The 21,630-nt window shown below is 26.9% G+C and overlaps 1 protein-coding gene across 1 annotated transcript in view; it reads right to left on the reverse strand.

Annotated features, from left to right (window-relative positions):
- LOC117170961 overlaps positions 1-21,630 on the reverse strand; it is a 202,975-nt gene that overhangs the window by 95,665 nt on the left and 85,680 nt on the right. Inside the window, exons 8-9 of the mRNA XM_033358003.1 lie at positions 10,713-10,850; positions 8,209-8,414 (exon numbers count right to left, since the gene is read on the reverse strand). Coding sequence (XP_033213894.1) covers positions 8,209-8,414; positions 10,713-10,850 — 344 coding nt within the window. The remainder of the gene's footprint in view (positions 1-8,208; positions 8,415-10,712; positions 10,851-21,630) is intronic.

Genomic DNA, 21,630 nt, shown 5'->3' on the forward strand with positions numbered 1-21,630 from the left:
CCAACTACGATAACGAAGGATCGATTTCTCGCGAACAACTAGAAAAGCGAACTATCGAGTAATATGTGTCCAGTAAACTATAACTTTTGCAGTTTGTGTAACGAATACTCGATACGTGCATTCTAAACTACTTTGACAATTCAATACGCGATTTGTCTCTGTCAGATTATCTGTCTTGTAATTTATACATCACATGTACCTCCATTTTATGACTCATATCTTATGTGAAAACAATTTTTTTTCTATAAAATTTGTACGTAATTTGTATAAATGGAGTATCCGTATATTACGTGACATTCTTAACTTAACGTGAAAATGTGTCACATAGGACTATTAAAATTTCAACAGATGAATGATGCACCTGCGAACATGAATTTTTGACCATAAAGATTAATTTGACACAAAAAGACAAATTTTTGTCAAAATACATGAATTTTCAACCAAATACATAGGTTGAATTTTCAATTAAAAAAGATAAGTTTACAGGTAGAAAATTGAAAAGTTGAATTTGCATTTAAAAACTGATTCTTGGCAACAAAAGAAACGAATTATCAAACATATGAATATAAAGAAAAAATGCGAACTTTTAACAAAATAGTTGAATCCTGAACCAAATAGAGCAATTTTTAAGACATAAGATTATTTTTCTCCACAAACAGACGATCTTTTGATCATATAGCTGAATTTTTATTCTACAAAAATGATATTTCGAAAAAAATATTAATTTTCTACCAAAAGACGAATTTTCAATGAAATAAATGAATTTTAAACCAAATATTTGGATTTTCAATAAAAAAAAGATAAGGTTTCAACCAAAAATGTAACAGTTATATTTATAGTTAAAAATGTAATTTTCAAGAAAAAAGTATCAATCAGTCGAAAAGTTGAAAAAATAAATAAAATAGATATATACAAAATAAATGACTGTCCAGTGAACAGTTGACTTTTAAAATGAAAAAGAAGAATTTTAAACTAAAAATGCATTCGCTGAATTTGCAGTTAATTATATTAACTGTCAACTAGGAAAAACACAGACATTTCCAAATAGCAAATAGTTAAATTTATAAAACAAAATGAATTTGGAACAGAATAGTTAAATCCATACCAAATTGATGAATTCTCAAATCGCAAGATTAATTTTTTACCCAAATAGATAAATTTTCAACAAAAGTGTTAAGTCTTCAAGCAAAAAAGTCGAATTGTTTATAAAAAAGTTGTCTTTTAAAATTAACAAGAAGTTAATTTTCATAAAAAGTTAATATTTAATGAAATAGTAGAATTATCAATTAAAAAATAAATTTTCAACTGAATATAAAATCGTTAAATTTTTAGTTTCAAACATTTATTTTCAAATCGGAAAAGTAAAGGAATTTGCGACCAGTGGAATTCAACTAAAAAAGAGAATTTTTTAACAAAATGGATCAATTTCTTACCAAATAGTGACATTTGTATCCCATAAATAAAAAATTGCGAACAAAAAATATAATGGTTACATTTCAAGACTAACAATTAATTTAAAAAAATGAGCATCCACGAAAAATATTAAATTTTTAAGTGAATAGTTACAATTTTAACATATATACATGCATCCTGAACCAATAAAATTAATTTGATTGCTTTTTTGCATTCTTACATTTTCAACCTGAAAGTATAATTTTTATACAAAATAGTTGAATCGCAGTAGAATCGCTTAATAAAAACAGTTGATTTTCAACCAAGAAGATTGATTTTTTACAACAAAAATAGTATTCCAGGAAAAGCGTTAAGAATTGAATTCTTAACTTTTTCAACCGAGAAGATAATCTTATACTAAAAGAGATAAATTATCAATATTATAAATGAATTGTCGTCCAAAGATTTGAATCATCATCTAAAATAGATCAATCTTTAATCAAATAATTCAATTTTAAACTAAAATAGAATCAATTTTTAACAAAAAATTGAATAGTCAAGTTTTCAGTTAAACAGTTTAGTTGAATATTAAACCAAAATTAAAATAATTTTTCAATAAACTAACTCTTTAATCTCTAACTCTTTAATCTTTTGAAATTACTTAGTACAGTTTTAAGCAAAGAAAATATATATATATAAATAAATAAAATATAGGACATTTCTGAAGAAAAATGGTAATTGTTTGAAACTACGAGTAGTTGTATTGACATATATGTATCTTCGACATTAAGGATTGTTCGTTTTCAAAGTATTTTCCTACCCTTAAAATAGTTTTTGCATCTTGAAGATGATACTTAACCATTAAAATTTGATATCTGATGTTATTAATTAATTTTATTAACAAATTATACAAACGAATATACATCGCAGACAATTAAATACCATTTCTGCTTTGATACAAATATAATTTTGGTATTACAAAGTTATTTAAATTATGAATCTTTCAAAACATTCTGTTAATTCTGAAATGTTGAAAATTGTATGATTTAAAATATTTAAAAGCGCTATAGAAGCACTGATGAATAATTTGGAGAAACTGGGACACATTCTAAGAAATTCTGATTACTTGCTAAAAGTTTTAACTCAGATCCTTTCGTTTAACAAGAGGAAGTTCTCCTCAAAAAATTGTTCCTTAAATAGTTACATGAATAAGCTTTAACGCTTTTTCATCAATCTGATTCAATTCATAAAATATATCAGGATTAAAAGTGAGATACGTTTCTATCAGTCTAGTAAATCATATCTGTTTGGCGTAAATTAATTTTCTCAGTTTAAAAATCGGAAATTTTTCTTATTCTTTAGGATTGAAACATTTTAAAATTTTATTAATATTTTGTCCTGAGTAAATATGCTTTCGCTTAATTTATCTATTAATAGTTTCAAGTGAATACTAGTTTTGAAGATTTATAGCATTTTTTTCCGGATAGTAACTTTGGGCATACTGAAAAAAAGGTTGGATCGGACAACCAGTTTTTTGTCAGTAGCGATACTATTAGCTACTTCAACTATTTTGATGATAGAAACGACTAAACGGTTTTGAAAAAAAAAAATATTTAAACCGGCAGACATCGGGCTTTTATGATTTCATCTGAGGAATATAACCTCATTTCAACAATGACAGGTCAAAATAATTAGAGAAAATGTATTTTACATCCACCTGAAATCTCTGTAGAAAGTCACAATAATTTCTTAAATCAAATTGTTTTGCAATAATTTTTTCTCGTATATCTCCATGTAAATTTACGACATTCATGAATAAAAAGAAATTGGGTCACTTGGGTAAAATATTAAAAGTTATACGTGTCGCTCGAAATAAGTATTCTTTGCTCATATTTCTATATTATATTTTATACTATATTTAAAAAGTTATTCAAATATTTTGTAAAGATTTCTTTAGATCTCAGAAAGATTTAATAAAAGATTTGATTAATTTTTTTCAAATGTCAAATATTTCACAACGTGTTCAAATATTTTGCAAAGATTTAGGATAGATTTTAAAGATTTTACGAATACTTTAATGATTATCTAAAGAATTCAATAATTTCACAAATATCAGCAAATATTTAAAAAATATTTTTAATATTTCACAGATTTCTAAAGACCTCAGAAAGATTTTACAACGATATCTTAAACATTTTAGGGATTTCTCAAAGTTTTAAGAGGTTCCACATTGATTTAAAATATTGCACACAAACTTTAATTATTTCATTAAAATTTCCGATATATTTCATCGATTGCACAAAGATTTAAATTATTTTGCAATGATTTCAATAATTTCACAAATATTTTAAATATTTCAAAGATTGCTTCATAAAGATTTCAGAAAAATTTCAATGATTTCCTAAAGATGTTAAAGGGTTCAAATATTTCACAAAGATTTTGCAAAGATTGAAAAGATTTTACAAACACATCAATGACTTCCCAAAGATTTCACAAATATTTTAATAATTTAACAAATATCACCAAATTTTCCAAGTATTCCGTGCAGAAATTTTCTCGGTTGGCCCTACTACAACAAGGTTTCTGGTCGGATCCCGGTCGGACTACATTTTTCTCGAATCACCAAGGCGGCAGCCAACCGGGTACTGGCTAGGATAATTTTTTTGTAAAAATCACACATTTTTACAGAGCTGTGATGTTACCAAGGACGTAATTATGGATGTTAGATGAATTATTACTTGAAAAGTATAATTTAAAGATTTATTAGAACAGTAAAACAGAAATGAGCTGTTTTAAACTCTTTAAAAAAAATTAAATTTGTCTTGAATGTTTTAACTTATTAAATAAGATTGTTATGGATTCTGCTATGTGCCTAAGCAGAAACGTTACAATTTTTTCTATTTTCAGACAATTTTTAGTTTGTACACTTTAAAATTTACCGCCATGTATATTGCCTTCGCGGCTGGCGACGGCGTAAACACTCAGTAATTTGCAATTTCGCACTTCGAACGAGGATGCACATTGCACTCACGTCGCGTCATTTCCTCGGAGTTTGCAAATAAAATCGAGATCCGTAATTAAAATCAACCTTATTTCAGTAATCAGTTTGAAAACCCCACTTAGTTCGCGGATAATAATTATTTCCAACTTGAAACAATTGCTACGAGATTCTATTATCAGTGATTTAAATTCTATTCCAATTTCCTCGCCAGAATTGGTTAACTTGTCTTGACCTTTAAAGTTCACCGTGTTCTTTACGATGTGGCTTAAAAGACAAAACAAGGTACCAATTTATCGCCTGAAGTAACATTTTAAATCTCTTTGTGGTCGGTTTACCTGACTGGATCCCGGCTGGTATTTAAGCTGGGATCCGACCAGTTTAGCGTGACGTTTTCCGCCGGATCCCGGCCGGATTCCCCGATCAGCGCCGGGCTTAAACCGGGTCTATCCGGCCGGATCCCTGATTGGATTCCTGCACGGGATTTTATAAATATTTCAAAAGGATTTTACAAAGATTAGAATGACTTCCAAATATTAAAGAAAAGTCATTCAGATTTCGGATAGATTTAAAGTTCAAAAAGTCTTCAATTATTTTCCAAAGATTTCATAAATATTTGAAACATTTTTATAAATATTAGTAAATATTTAAAAAAATATTCAACAAAATTTCCACAACGATTTTGATGGTATATACAAGATTTTTTGAGATTGTTCGATTTTTAAGGCAGAAGTTTTATATATTCAATTAAAAAGGGTATTCAAGGTATGCTAAGCTTTTGTTTCGGCAAGCGCCGTTGCGAGTTTAGATTCTGCCTATTTGTTGCTGAACAATTTAGAGACTCTAGTCAGGACACTTGGTCATTTTTTAGAATAGTCCTTATTGCATCAATTTATCTTTTTATTTATTCAGACTTGGAGAAAGGGACACAAGGAATCTGATTACTACCTTACAGCATTCAAGTATGCGTCACCGTTTCTTTCGGTGAATTCGAGACGCATAGAGATGTTTCTCGGCATAATTTCCTTGTTACAAAAGAAAAGTAAATATTATCGGGTCACAACATTTCCGTTCAGCGATTTAGTGTTTTTTTTTCTTAATTCAATATGATGTAAAGTGATTGTTTTCATATCCTAATTAATCTAAGTTAATTCGTGTTCTGAATCATTGTCTTCTTCATTAGAATCCTTTTCCAAATAAATGTACAATTTTTGGTTGGCTCTAGACGGATATAACTAGGTCGTGTGATCATTAATCAGATAAACACCTCTCTCGTAGTTAAATGGTCAAGTTATAATAATTGGTGTTAAATTATGTTAGACCAACGTACTGTAAATATTTTAATTTAGAGTAAAATAAATTTCACGAGCAGTAGTTTCTTTTTAGAACACGAAAGAACATTGCAATATCTACCTGAAAATTGTTATTTACTATCAGAAGTTGTTATGACAACAACTACTTGGCCCTACTACTTTATTAGTCCTCCCAACCAACCATTTATGTTAAGTGTAAGATTTTAGTTTTGCTTAACGCCACCAATCATTCTCAAAGCGTTTCCTTGAAAAATTGCATTGCGACGATGCAAAACACTTTGCAACTTTTCTCCTCGCCGAAACTATTTCTGTGCATCGTTTTATGCAAGTATAAACCGCAATGCGCACCTGCTCAACATTGCAGGCATTTTTCAACTTTTTGCTGACACGTTACCAGTTTTGTTTCACAATTTAAATAAATAATCGTTACTTTATAATTCATTTATTCTCTGTGATATTTTATGGAAACACTGTTTTCTGTTTCAATTCAATTTAATTTGTGCCATTAGCTAAATTATTAGGAAACTTTAATTACTGTATGTAGCAAATAATTACAGTTTTATGGACGTCTTGAATTACATATTTATTGTGAAATTATGATTATTGGGAAATTGGAGGCAAACATGTGATAATATAATTAAACGACTCTCGTAATTAGCACATATCCAATTGGAACGCACGAGAAGCGAAATTTTGAAAATAACTTCCAATAACAAATGAAAGAAAGAAAGTAGTTCCTGGACCTGAAAATTTTTTAACGGTGGTTTTATCAACTGCTAGGCTAATCAATCGCGCGTGTAATTTTTTGATTTGACGAGAAAAACAATTTTTAATAGAAAAGAAAAATTCGTTTATTTCTTGTAAATAAAAAGTTGCATGTTCAACGAGAAAAGATTAAATTTATTCTAAAAAAGCTGAATTTTCAAACATCTTTTAAATTAACGCAAATTTTTTCTTGAATTCAGAAAAATCTTTTAAAATTATAAAAACTGACCATAAATCTTTCCAATTATTTTCTACAATCTCAGAAAACTTTGAAAAGTGTTGCAAATATTTAAAAATTAATTTTTTAAAATAAAAAGTCATTAAAAAATTTCCCAAGAATCCTAGGCTTTTTTATACCTTTTAAAATTTTCAGAAACCATTGCAAATTTTTTTCAAATTCTTAAAAAATCGACATTTCTTGTTAAATTTTTTGAAATCTAAAATTGATTTTAAATCTCTTTAAAACTTTACATAATTAAAATTTTCTTTTTCAAATGACTGAAATTCCCTAAAATTGTTTTAAAATATTGCAAAATTATGAAGAATGCTTAATATTTTGTTTATAATCAAAAGTTTAATTCAAGTCTTCAAAAATCTACATTATGTTTTAAATTGTTTAGAATGTTTTCAAATTGGAAACTAATTTTTTTTTAACTTAAAAATGTTTTTAAAAATCGTTTAAATTTTTCCTGCGATTTAAACAAAAATCGTCTGATTAAAAAATTGGCTTAACTTTTATCAGATTCTTTTTAACACTTTTAGAAATTTAAAAAATGTCATTTTTAAAAATAATAACTCATTAAAAATCGTATGAGGAATCTGAAGAAAATTTCTTATTCTCATGAAACCTTTCAAAATTTTTCAAAAGTTCCTTTTTTCTAAATATAAACAAATCTTCATTTTCATAAATTTTTTTTAAACAATCTGAAGATTGAAATTATTTTTAAATTTATTTAGAACTTTATAAATATTTTAATCTCCTGAAAATTGACTTAAGGCTTTCTTACAATTGTTTTTATCTTGAAAAATTAAAAGATAGTCTTAAGATCTGCCAATTTTTTTTCAACCAATTTTAATACCTTAAAAACTTGAAATTATTCTTTTAAAGTCAATCCTAAATTATTGAAAATTATGAAAGAAATTTTATTGTGGATAAAAAATAATTATTTCCACATATAAATAAATTCAGATAAAAAATGTTATCTTTTATTATAAATGTTTGGAAATGTTCCGAAATAAATTTTATTATCAAATAAAATTACTTATTTGAAAATGTTGGTTTACTATATTAATGGTATCTAAAAATCTTATTCTTTTATAATATTTTAACGCATATATCCTCATTCAATATAAACGAGTAGTTATGATTAGAATCCTTTTGTCATTTAAAAATATTTCGTCAAAAAGATAAGAGGAGAATTCTTGCTCTTGTTATACGAGAATCATTTAAAATTCACATTTTTCCTTTCAAAAATAAATGTGTAAAAGTAAAATTCATCATTTTGGAAATAGCACTTTATAAAATTTGGAAAAAGTGATAAAGAACAAATAGATGAATCACTTCAAGCCATATTTACGCGTGAAATTAATAAGGTATTTAACAACGAGTGCGAGATTTTCGAGTTCTATTTCATCAGTTTATTTAGATATTATTTTTCTTTCTTTAATGATAAATTTTAAAATATTTTTTATTTTGATTACATTCTTTTATGTAACTAGCAAGTAAATCATTACACTCACCAACGCAAGGGTTGACCCAAAGTAGCCTCTGCCAACCGACGCACTCGTACATTTGTGATATGTCTGTACCTTTGCAAGCACAAGTAGTCCTCAATTCTGTCCCAAGAATTCCCAACATAGATTGCCTACATTCCAAAGTAGAGCCAGCACATTTCTTAGTAACACTATCTACCGCACAGCTCTGCTCATAATATTCCAATTTGGACCTAAAAGAAATTGTATATTTAATTGTTGCTAATTTTTAATGAGCAAGAATGCGTCTTTTATGTAACAGGAAACAAGTGGGTAATCGATTTTCTTCGTTTTTGGTAATTTTATAGGGTTTGGGAAACCAAATATTAGGCCTGCAGAATAATTCGTTACTTTTACTTTGATGTCTTGTAACTCTTTCTCAATCATACATTTCTTTCGTTATAAGTTGCTTTAAAGGCAAACTTTAAACTTTAAAACAACATTTAATAGTAAATTGTGAAATCTCGCAAACTACTTTTTACACGTTTTATGTGCCATCGCACCTTCTCCTGAAGCTGATCAGATGTTCTCGGTCGCCTCAGCTGATTTTAAAAAAAAAATTGGAAGGCAAAAATAAGGCAATGTTTCAAATGTTCCTTGTTGGACATCATTGCGCACTAATGATTTTCGAGGCTAAGTCCACGGAACCGTCACCTATTATGTTGTCTTTTAAAGCTTAAGATTTGACTTTTATTCAATTTTATTTGGATTAATTATTTAAGTTTAAGCAAGCATTATAAGGCGTTAAAGTTAAAGGCACTGAAATAATTTGTAGATAATTATGACAAAGAGGTGTGACAAATATGTAGCATAATGCCAGGCATTGTTAATTGGAAATTGAACTTTTGAAAAAAGGACCCTATTTCAATAATTGTTATCTCAATGTGAGCGTCAACACACTGCGTGACACTTTTCATGTCAAAAAATAAAAGTTAAATGCGTTTTGATATATTCACGACCAATATTATAGACACCAAACATTTTGTAGTGGAATTTTTGAACCAAATTCTATAACAAAATATTTGAATCTTCAACTAAATACTTGAATATTCAAACTAAAACTGATGAGGTTTTAACCAAAAATATAACATTCAAATTTGCAATGAAATACCAATTAAAAAAAAAGAATTGTCACTCAGCTAAATTGGAAGAAAAAACATGAATTTTTAACGTAAGCGATCATTTTCTACCCAAATATACAAAACAAAGACGATTCTAACAAAATGTTAAAATTGTCTACTAAATAGTTTAATTTTCAACTTCTAAAGAAAAAAATTAAATAAACAGTTTGATTTTGAACCAAATTGTTTAATTGCTTACCACTGCAGTTAAATGGCCAAACTGCCTAAATATGAATTCTTAACAAAAACGCTAATTTTTAAAGAAATAATTTAATCTTAAGTCAAATCGTTTTATTTTTAACTCGAGTATTTGAATTTTCAAATAAAATGAAATTTACGTCCAAATAATTGAATTTTGAACTTAAAAGATAAATCTTTTACCAAAAAATTAATTTTTGCATAGTCATTCAACGTCAAACCAAGCAGTTGATATTACAACTAAAAAAATGATGTTTTAATCAAAAGTTTAATTATGTTAGTTTTTCAACAAAAGGAAGATTTTGGCTGACGATATCTGGAAAATATTGCAGAAATTGTCAATTCCTTTTTTATAAGTATTAATACCGAGATCTCTACGTAATATAAAAAAAATTGATGAGCAACTTGTTTCCTTTGACATTGGAAGTTGAAACTATCACATTAAAAGAAGGAAATCCTAATTTAATTATAATTATGTAAATTATAATGTACTAAATTTACAAAAAACTTGTTGAGTAGAACATTTATTTTGAAAAAACATAAAGTCAGCCTTCTAATAGCAGCAATAGTTTAAGCAGAATGCTATAAAAAACTCAAAGTATGGGATGAATTCATTCCGCGGTTCTAAATATCGAATTCTTTGCCAATTGTTTACCATAGATCTTTTTTCACGAGATCAATGGAATCGATACCTATTCGCGTAAAGAGGAACACAAATTAGTTCCAACCTAGGAAAGTTATATTCGAGTCCTTTTGCCTTTCTAATTGCCCTAATTAACGAAATTGGACACGGAATTTAAGTAATCGTTTTGCAAGCACATTGTGTAATAAATTTTCAAGCAGGTGGAGAAGCGTTTTTATTAGCTAATTTAATCTTGTTAAACTCAAAATGATTCACATTACGTTTTAAAGGACAAAGAATCGATTAGAATTTAGATAGTATCAGAGAAAATTTGTAAAATATTTCAAGTAAAATTTTCTGAGCTTAAATAAACAAAGAAAGTGTTCAATTTTTTCGTACTTTTCTATTAATGTAACAATAATTTCGCATAATTGGAATAAAGCTTTTAAAAATGAAAAGTTTGCCCTTTATAGCATGAGAGAAGTTCTTATTCCTTTCTGGAGTCTCATTATGTAGTTAAACAAACTTTTTCTTTTTTTTGTAGTGCTTACCTGCAACTTCTCTCGTCCCTACAAAGTTCAGCTAAACTGTGACAAGTTGGTATTTCTGATCCTTCCGGACGTTGAGCACACTGTGGATGCATTTTCTCTTGTGCTAGCATACAATCGTCTCGTTTTCCGTCGTTTTTCCTTTAAAAAAAAGAATTGTTACAATTGAAATGACATTTTCGCGGACACAAATTTTAATGTTAAAACAATAATTTTGGATAAATACTTTTTGAGGAAAAAGAAAAATGTGCTTCTGCCAGGATTTGAACCGGGAACGCAATTATCTATGAGTAGAGGCTCAAACAATTACACCACTAAGAACCCTACTCATGGATATTGGCGTTCCCGGATCAAATGCGGGCGGGGGCAAATTTTTTCTTGATCTTTAAAAATCATTTGTTCGAAGTAATCGTTTTAATATTTTAATATTATAAATATTATGGGATTTAGTTTAAAGGAGTAATTTCCTAATTACAGGGTTTTACTAACGTATTATCTCCAATGATATCTTAACTGCAAATAATTTTTTATTTACTTTGTTATAAAATAAGTTCGATTAAATAAAGATAATGTCATTCGGTAATGTGTTCTGATTATCATTATCCAAATGGGGTTATAGCATTAACAAACCTAAAGATTTAATTGGTAAAACAGGATAATAATCTATATCGCTTTTATTTTTTACATAAAAAACAATTTTAAATCAATTAAAAGTAATAATTCACTGTTATTATATTTTTCAAAATAAAGATGACTTCTAAATATATAACCTTAAGGAAAAGACATAAAAATATGAACTTAATTGACGTATTATTAAAATTAATGTATACAATTAATTTTCCTAAACAATAAAATTCTTTAATAATAAAATTCCAGGATAAAAAATTTCAAAATAATTAAATTCCCGACCATTAATAATATTATTAAATTTAAAAATTCCCAAATAATAAAATTCCTGACAGAAAATGACCGAATTATAAAATATCCGAACTAGAGAATTCCTGAATCTAAACCATATTAGATTTTATTCAAATATTAATTATTGAATGAAAATATAATAGTCAAATATTTCTATTCAAAACAAATATTCATAATGTTCAAAGTTTTAAAATTATTATTTGAAATTAAAATGAAAATAATTAGGAAAAATTATATATTTCTTTATGCATCTTTTTTCAATTATTTTTATTTAGAGTTGACCAGAAATGCAACCTTTGATAACAGTACAATGAACTAAACTCTAGAAGATTACAATTGGGGCTATGATTATTTTTAATTCAAACAATCATTTTAGAAATTTGAATCATTAAAAATAATTTTTATAATAAATAAATATTGTACCATTGTATTTTCAATCAGTAAATAAAGTGCATAAAGAAAGTTGCTTATTTAATTTCGAGAGTTTTATAATTCGGGAAGTTTTTTAATCAAGAATTTCCAAATTCGGTTATTTTATTGATCGGAAACCTTACAGAGTCTGCAATATAATATTTGGGATTTATCAGTCGTCCTGTAAAAATATAAAGAAAATAACAACCATTGGAATAAATAAGACTCGTTGAATTCTGTGAAATTTAATGATATAACCTGCAATCCTGGAAAATGTACTAAAGTACCTTGTCAGCATATAAATCCATTCAAATCATTAAAATACATGGAGAATAACAAAATCTCTTGAAATCTTTTCAACTAACCTAGAAAATTTCCAATCATTTGAAATATTTTAAAATTGTTTAGAACTTTTTAAAGCTCTTGAAAATTTTCTGAAGGAGAACCTAATTTATCATACAAACTAAAAAATTCTAAAAAACAAATCTTAAAAGTTTTTTGTCTATTTGTTTTAAAATTATATAGTTACAATTTTTTTAAGATTCTACAGAAAATCCAAAATATGTTTTAATATTTTAGATATGTCAAATAAAAAATTGAACAACAAGTTAATCTTCAACAAACAGCTGGATTTTCAATCAAGAAAGATGAATTATGACAGCAAAATGTGATGTATATGTGCATTTATACATTTATAACAAAGAAAGTCATTTTTAACCTAATATTGAATCTTCAACGACCGAGTTCAATCGACAAATGCAATACTTGATATTTCTGTTAGAGAAGAGTTTTATCTAGAATTAGAAACGGTCGAATGCATATAACATTTTCAAAAACTATTTTTAAGCTCAACCAGCAGCACATTAATATCTAAGCAAGTAGATGAATTTTCAACCAAAAAGATGAAATCTTTGCTGAAAGAGATGCAGTTTTATACCAACAAGACAAACTTTCAACCAAAAAGATTTTTCAACCAAGAAAGAAACAAGATTTCAGATAATAATTTGACGGGGGAAATAAATTTCAATTCAAATAATTCCAAAGAATTATTTATTGGGTACGTTTATTTTTTTGAGTTTATATAAATATAATTTTCATAACATTCCTGAACAATTTTTTAAAGATTTTTGAAGATATCAAATGTGTCGGAAAAAGTATAATTTTTTATTTGACAGGATTTTACAAAATTTTAAAAAATAAAGCAAGTCATTTTATACATTCAAATTATTTTTAAAATGTTGAAAACCCTTTGAAAATTTAAACAATTGCCTTAAAATATTCCAGGTTCTTATGCATTTAAAATAATATTTTGAACTGTTTTGATAACTTTTAAAATTTCTCTTTCAATCGATTTTCGAGATAAAAAAACAGTTTGGATTATCTATGGAAACTTGAAAACATTTTTTTATTTTCTTGGAACATTTCAAAATCCTTGGGAAGATTTAAAAAAATTTCGAATCTTTTTAAAACTTCAAAATATCTAAGGCTGCAATATCTTATGAAATACTTGACTTTCAAAACAAAACAAAATCTTAAATTCGTGCAAAATTGAAAAAATTACCTTAAAATCTTACCGAATTTTTTCCGATATACTTTTGAATCTTGAGAACATAAAATATATCTTTTAAAAGAATATCTATTTATTTTAAAAAATTTATGGAAATCTAATTTTTCGTACTGATAATCAGTTCGGCTAATGGTAGCGACATTTTTTTTACGTTTATCGACGCTTTAATGTTTACAAATTACTCATATAGTATTATAGCAAAATGTTGACGACATAATGTGTTTCAATATTAAAAAATCATTTACAATAAACATGGACTCTTTTATCAGTAATGACGTAAAACATTTGATAACCAATTTTATCATGAAATTAAATTATTTATTTGAAAATTTTTGTTTATAGAATATATGGTGCAGAAAATTCGCAATCTTCATTAAACTGAAAGTGTAAAAATTATTCTAATTGGAAGACATCATTGAAATTCGTTAAATTCAATTTTAAAGCGCAAGAGTTTTCAAGTTTGCAGTTTGGAAGTCAGTCTTAATGTGAGACGATATCAACTTGATAGTGCTAAAATCTTCTCGAAGTTAAATTTAAAATGTTTGAAAGTTTTGGAAATCAGAAATTAAGAGCCACAAAAAATAATTATTTTAAAGGTAGTTTTTTTATTGAGCTTTTACCGCTACTTATTTTTACCAATTTTGAAAAACTAGTTGAATTTTAATCATTTATGTTGTTTTTTTGGGGAGAAAAACATTTCCTACAACTTTACTGTTTTCAATTTTTAAAATAAATAATCAATTTTCAAATAAGGTTACACAATTTTTTCTTTCTAACAAACAATAGTAGCGGCTTAGAGAATATTCCCCTTGAAAAAATAAGCCATCCTTATAAAAATAATGTTTCTTATTTGAAATTACATAATCAGTATTATTATTTTCATACTTAAAATGATATCAGTAATAATGTAATTTCAAATCAAAAACATTATTTTTTCAATGATTGTTTATTTTTTCGTGGAAAATATTCTCGGCAACTTTATTACTATTTGTTAAAAATAAAAAAATTCGAATAATTTAACATATTTGAAAATTATCCACTTATTTTCAAAACTGGAAAAAGTGGGAATCTTTTTTCCGAGCGGTTTGGCATCACAACTACTTGAAGAAAAAAAATATAAAGAAATGTTAAATGCAATTAAAAGGAATAATTATCACTCTTCTCTCCTAATATTCTTTCACTAATTGCAATCGGCGCTGATAATGAACTGTGGATACTAAGAGTAAATGGAAACCAGTAAGTTAAAAGAAAAAGCTCTAAATCTTTTTTCTTCTTCTCATGGTGGCTCAAAGACTACATAGTATTGAGAAAATCGTGAAGATGCACCGATTTATCGCACAAGGGAGTACCTTTCAAAATAGAAAGTGCACGTCTCGGAATGCTTGAAACTGTTTCGTAAAACGAGGTATTATTGTTCAACGAGCATTAAACAAGTGGATACGTATTTTATTCGTCGAATCGAGACGGGATTCGTTCAATCTCTATTCCGCAAGTTAGGAGCGTGAGGCGAGGGAATAAGAAAAAAAAATAGTTCAAACGAGAGGAAAAAGACTCCGGACAAAGGATCGGGAAATGGGGACAAAAAATAAGTAACCGAAATAATAAAAGGAAGGAAAAAGAACAAGAAGGAAAAGAAGAAACAGAAGAAAAAGAAGTTAAGGGGGTCCAAGTTTCTCGTATTGTTTAGCGGTGAAAGCCACTTAAAAGTTAAAATACCTTCATTAAAAAAAGGCTTCTTTTGTGAATGGAAAGGCATTACGTATTGGCTCTTGGAAATCCCGAGGGACTGAAACTTGCTCAAGGGAGCGTCCATATTTTACATGAGGCTATTTTTGGTGATTTTTTGACTGAACCCTCCCTCTTGTGACAATTTTTTTTCAATTAAGTGAATTTTAAATAACCGTCAATCGAACAATATATTTTTGGTTGGAAATTGATATTTTTAAATGAATATTTATTTTTTGTGGTCGAAAATTTATGTATTTTGTTGAATATTCACCTTCTTGTTAAAAAATTAATCTTTTTGGTAGGAAATGCACTATTTTTTGGTATAAATCCAATATCTTGGTTGATTATTTATCTGCTTTGGTTAAGGATTTATATTTATAATTAAAATCTTTATCATTGTTGTACGGTTTACTATTACCTGTTTTTTTCAGTTAAAATCAAATACCTAGATTGCAAAAATAAATATAAATAAATATATGGGACGTATAATATATTTATTTTAAATTTAAACTTTTTCCTTGGAAATTTTTTTTTTTTAAAGTAATCTTTATTTTTTTAATGTAGATATTTAATGTTTTGTTGAACAATTTTTATTTACAAGTTGAAAATTTAACTGTTTGTTAGAAAATTCAGCATCTTTTCTTTCAACTGTTTTTTTAGACTGTAAACTTACCTTTTTTATTTAAAAATACAACTGTTTCGTTGAAAAGTCACCCTCCTTGATTGAAAATTACCTCTTTTTTTGAAAATTATTTTCTACCGGTTTAAAAGTCAATTGTTTTCTAAACGATTTGACTTTTAGATTGAAAACTGATCATTGATCTTGACTCTTGAAAATTCATCTACTTATTTGAGGATAAAAGTGTTTTGTTGAAAGTTTGTCTTTTTTCTTTGAACTGAACTGGTTGATAACTCGTTTTTTCTAGTTCAAATTTGTTTTTTTAACTGTTAATTTTAGCGTTTCATTTTTGTTTAACAAATATTTTTAATGTTAAAAACTTTAGTACTTGTTAAAACAATTGTGTTTCACCGAAATTTTGCAAATTTTTCACAAGAGGGAGGTGTGAGTCGAAAATTATTGAAAATCGCGGAAAAGTACGCTGTAAGATATACTCGGAAAAGTGATTAAATATGACCACTTTGGGAGAAATTAGCAAATCTCACTGCATCAAAGTACAAGATTTACTCTGTGAAGTTGGAAATCCGTACCCAGATCGAATAGGGATGAGTGATAATTTAACAATGTCACCGAGTAATCCCTACTTTGTAGCGAGCACTAGATACAGCTCGCATTGTACACTGCGCCCGTGTTTCGCAAGAGTAGAGCTTAACACTTTCACTTAGTAAACCTTGCTCCTTCTGGGAGGAAAAATTATAGTTTCGCATTAGAAATCTCTCGCATCAACAAGCAGAAGTCACAGTTGTGCCCCAGAATAGAATCGTCGGTAGACATTCCATTACAGCAGCTCGAAACATATGATGTAATATAATGATAAATTTACAAACAAAAAAATTTTATTTTTATTATTATTATTAATGCATTAATGCATTATTCAATTTATTTGCGAAATCATGCAATTGCACGCGCGGTCACTTATAAACGTAATCGAATGTTTAAACGCTATGAAAAATCGCACCCTCGTGGGATTCGAACCCTACCAACCTAAACAACCCAAAAACCTAAAGCCTATGTCGGACGCTGTAGCTAATTACGCTAATGTATTGCTTCGATTCTGTTGACGAAATCTCAGTGCAGATTTTACGCTAGTAAGCCATTGCTAATGGAGGAATATATTTTTGTTCTATTTTTTCGTTTTACACATTTTATATGAACAGTTTGATTTACAAATGCTCGATGAAAATATTTCAATTTAATTAATTTAAATTTTAATAACTAAAGGTTTAATTTAAACATTCATTTAACTTATGATTTCTTTTCAAATTTTGAGGCTCAACAATGTAATGGATTTATAACTCTCAGATGTAATGTAAGTGCATAAATATTTAAATTTAAATTTAATTTTTCAGCCTAAAAAAAGAATCGAATAATTATAGTTCTACTGATCTTCTTTAGTATAAACCTGAAAGTAAAAACAAAAGCAGCTGCTAAAAATAATTTATTAAAACATTGGAGTTCGAAAATTTTTTTAAGATACAAGGTACTTAAACCTGATTAATATTTTAACTTTGACGTTGAGTTTGAACATTGAATCGAAGGCTAGCTGAAATTAGAAGAAATAAGTCTTGAAAATGAAGATTTTTAAATGCTAAGAATTTTATAAAAATTTGCTTAAAGCTATAGTAAATATTTATACATTTTTATGGAATATAATGCACACTATGTGATATAATAAATAGTGTAATAGTATAATAAATAGTATAATAAATTATTCCTGGAACAATATTTGAAGGGTTGCAGTATACAGAATTCGGTATCTAACAAACAAAAACAAAATTTTTTAGAAAACCAAAATACCATTCCGTAAAATCGAAATCAGCCTATAAAGGTAAAAACAAAAGTTACTTCCTAGCTTAAATGTTTTTTACTTGAGGTCAAAAAGTATGATTAAACAGAAGTATTCAGTTCCAAGAAATAAAATGTGGAAGTTTACAATCTCAAAGAGATTCAAATTTCGTGGCTTTTGAAAATTGTGTTCAAACAGGGACTGTAAATTTATTCTTTAACTTTAAAACATGATAAAAACTTGCGCCTGAAATATGAGGAGGCTGAATAAGAATAAAAAAGAGCTTATAAAAAAAACTTATTCTGTTCCGGGAAAATAAATATTTAGTGTGGCGGTATCGTAGTGTAACAGTCATAAAAGTTTTAAAAGTGGCCTTCAATAGAAATTGAAGATTTTATGTTCAAATTTGATTATACTATAAAATATAAATCAGACGAATAGAAACAAAAGTACAATGCTTACAGGTACAGTCGAGAGTAGAGCTAACTCGCGATATGTCGGTGGTACTGTAGCGCTAGTCACTATTACCACAATAATCTGTAATATAATATAGCACTCTTCATACAAAAGTCGAAATATCTCAAGTATGCAACTTTTAAATCGATAGTTCTATTTTTAATCAATTAATACAGTTTCAGATTTGTTTTTATATCAAAATAACTTCGCTACAATACTTTTTCAATAATTTTTTTTAAGTTATTAACAATCAAAGTTCTTGATAAGTTTTCTCAAACATGGATTACTCGCGAACGGTTCATCGAAATTCAATACTTAAGTTATGAACATTTTCTTTACGAAGTATAATTTACGCTGAAAAATTATTAGGTATTAAAAAACATTTTTTTATTCTTTAAATAATCGTTTGTTTAAAACAATTGAAAATTCATTAAACTGCTGTGCCTGTGAAAGAATTCTTTCATGTTCCAATAGATTCTACGATCTCTTTCGAAAATTTTGGTGAAAAAAAAGTTTGTATTTTGAAGCGCTGGTCGAGTCAATGTTTAAAAAAATGAAGTTTTAATCAAGTGGTTCAATTTTCTACAAGGTATAGTCATTTGTTTAATCAAAAAGATTAATTTTCAACCAAGAAGTTTAATTTTATACTAAAAAAGATGAATTTTCAACAAAGTGGATCCAGTATCAAATAAAAAAAAATCGATATTCAATCAAAAGTTGAATGGTTAAGTTTTTAGTTCAAAAGATTTATTTTAAGAAAATTATATTATCAAAATAGTTCACTTTTCCACAAAATAGATTAATTTTAAATTAAAAGAATGAGAAGAATCATTTGCACAACATTAATTTTTTAATAAAGTGGATCAACTTCAAGCCAAGAAATAAGGTATAGTCAGGTATAGCTATTTTTTGATCAAAAAGATGAATTTTCAACCAAGAAGATTAGTTTTCTAATAAAAAAGAATAAGGTGGTTTAATTTAAATTAGGCATAGATAAATTTTGAAACAAAGAAATAAATCTTTAAACAAAAATATCATTTTTTTAAGTAGTGTTTAAGTATTCAATCAAGTAGTTGAATTTTCAATCAAAACATGTGAACTTCCAAAAAAAATCAAATACTCAAATTATCATTGAAAACATTAGTTTTTAATTCAAAAAACAAATTTTAACAAAAAAAAATTAATTTTTCCAACAAAAAGATGAATTTTTAACTGAACTAATGAAGATTCAACACAAAAACTGAATTTTTAATAAAATAGTTTAATCTTCAACAAAGTATAGTGAAATTTTCAACCTAGAAGATTAATTTTCAACCAAAAAAGTATTTTTATTTAACAAATTGGTTCAAACATTCAACCTAGTAGTTGAATTTTAAACCAAAAAGATAAATTTTCAATAAAAAATGTAATAGTTGGTATTTAAAATAATGAAGAATTCTGATTTAAATACCCACTACTAAATTTTTTAAATTGAAAATTCATCTTTTTTGGTTTACGATTCAACTACTAGTTTGAATGTTTGAACTGATTTGTTAAAAAAATACTTTTTTTTGTATAAAATTATCTTCTTGGTTGAAAATTTCACCATACTTTGTTGAAGATTAAACTATCGCGTCAGAATGTGCTTGATTAGGGCTGGAGTTGGGAGCGTGGTCACAAAAAGTCAATAAGTTTTGAATTACTGCAACATACAAACTTTTTTTTTTACCAAAATTTTTCGAAGAGATTCGACAGGCGGAGAAGTTTTATTAATTGTCGATTGTTTAAAACAAACGATTATTTAAGCAATAAAAAAATGTTTTCTTTACAACCGGAAATGTTTTTAGCGTAAAGTATACTTCGTAACAAAAATTTTCATAACTTAATTATTGAATTTCGATGTACCGTTCGCAAGTAATCCATTTTTGAAAAAAATGAGCAAGAACTTTGATTGTTAATAACTTTAAATAGATGTTTTGCAAAAATATTTTAGGAGAGTTATTTGTAAATAAAAGCGAATAACACTGTTTGAAAGTGGAGATATTATAATCTCACCCAGTAACATTTATTTTCCCGGTTCACAAGGTACCTCTAACGCTCTCAGTCAGCATTTGACACAGTACGAAAAAGGATTTAATCATTTAGTATTTGTTTAAAGAATTAATTATTATTTGATTGTTACTTTTTCTTAAAAAGAGGTATAAAACTCTAATTTAAAAAAAATTAGTTAGCTTTTCTGCTTATTATTAAATATCTATGTCATTGAGATATTAGTACCTTATTTTGTAATAAATTCTAATTTTTCTAAGGAAATTTTGTTTGCTTAAAAAATGTGTTTCGAACATAAATTTTTGAATTTCTAATTCCTTTGAGAATTCTAACACCTAATCTGCGGGATCAACATAAACAAAAAAAAAACTTACTTTGAGCTTTTAGAGGACAAACGAGTATGTCTACGAGGGTGATTCAAAGGAAAAAGTTATAAATTAATTTCAGAACGACAGAATTGAATGTAATTTTTATAGAATGAAGTCTTACTGAAAAAATAAACTTTTTATGGCCAATGTAAAATATTTTATGAACAAATATTATTTATTTAAAGCATTTTTTTAACGTACAAACATTCAACAATAAGCGATATACTTAACTGAATTGAGAAAACAAATCAGGTTTTTGAATCACAATTTCCAATAAAATGTCACATTAATATTTAATAAATTTATTAAACAATACGATAATGGTTTAGACAAAACATTTTGCTCTTCACATTGAAAAATTTTCACAATAATTGCAGAAAAACAGAAATTTAAAGCATTTATTTTCGAAAAAAGTTGTTGAAACAAATAAACTTTATTTAATCAAATAATGATTTATATATAAGGTATTTATATATAAGGTACTAGTATCTAAATGACGTATATATTTAATAATAAGCAGCAAAGCTAACTAAAAATTTGTTAAACTAGAGTTTTATACCTCTTTAAGAAAAAGTTACAATTAAATAATAATAAATTGTTTAAATAAATACTAAATGCTTAAAATAAAGATTATTATTTCTAAAAATGGCCAATTGTCCAATCAAACATAAAAAATCTACCTTTTAATGAGTGGGTGCAAAAAAATTAAAATAAATTGTTCAAACAATTGTTGACTAGTTGAAAAATCCTTAACACCATTCCACTTGATAAACAAAAACAATTTATGACATAAAAAGGGAAAACAGAGCATTTATGTGTCAATTTTGGGCAAAAATGTCAATTTCAGTTTTTGGGGCATTTTTGGGGATCCACAAGAGGGGGGGGGGCATCGAAATTTAAAGTAATTTAATGGAAATGATTGATTATAGACTCGCCAACAAATTCTTAATATCTCTTGCAAGCTAAGTTTAAATCCAGAA

Source organism: Belonocnema kinseyi, chromosome 4 (genome assembly GCF_010883055.1).
Source record: "Belonocnema kinseyi isolate 2016_QV_RU_SX_M_011 chromosome 4, B_treatae_v1, whole genome shotgun sequence".
In the NCBI taxonomy this organism is placed as follows: Eukaryota; Metazoa; Arthropoda; class Insecta; order Hymenoptera; family Cynipidae; genus Belonocnema; species Belonocnema kinseyi.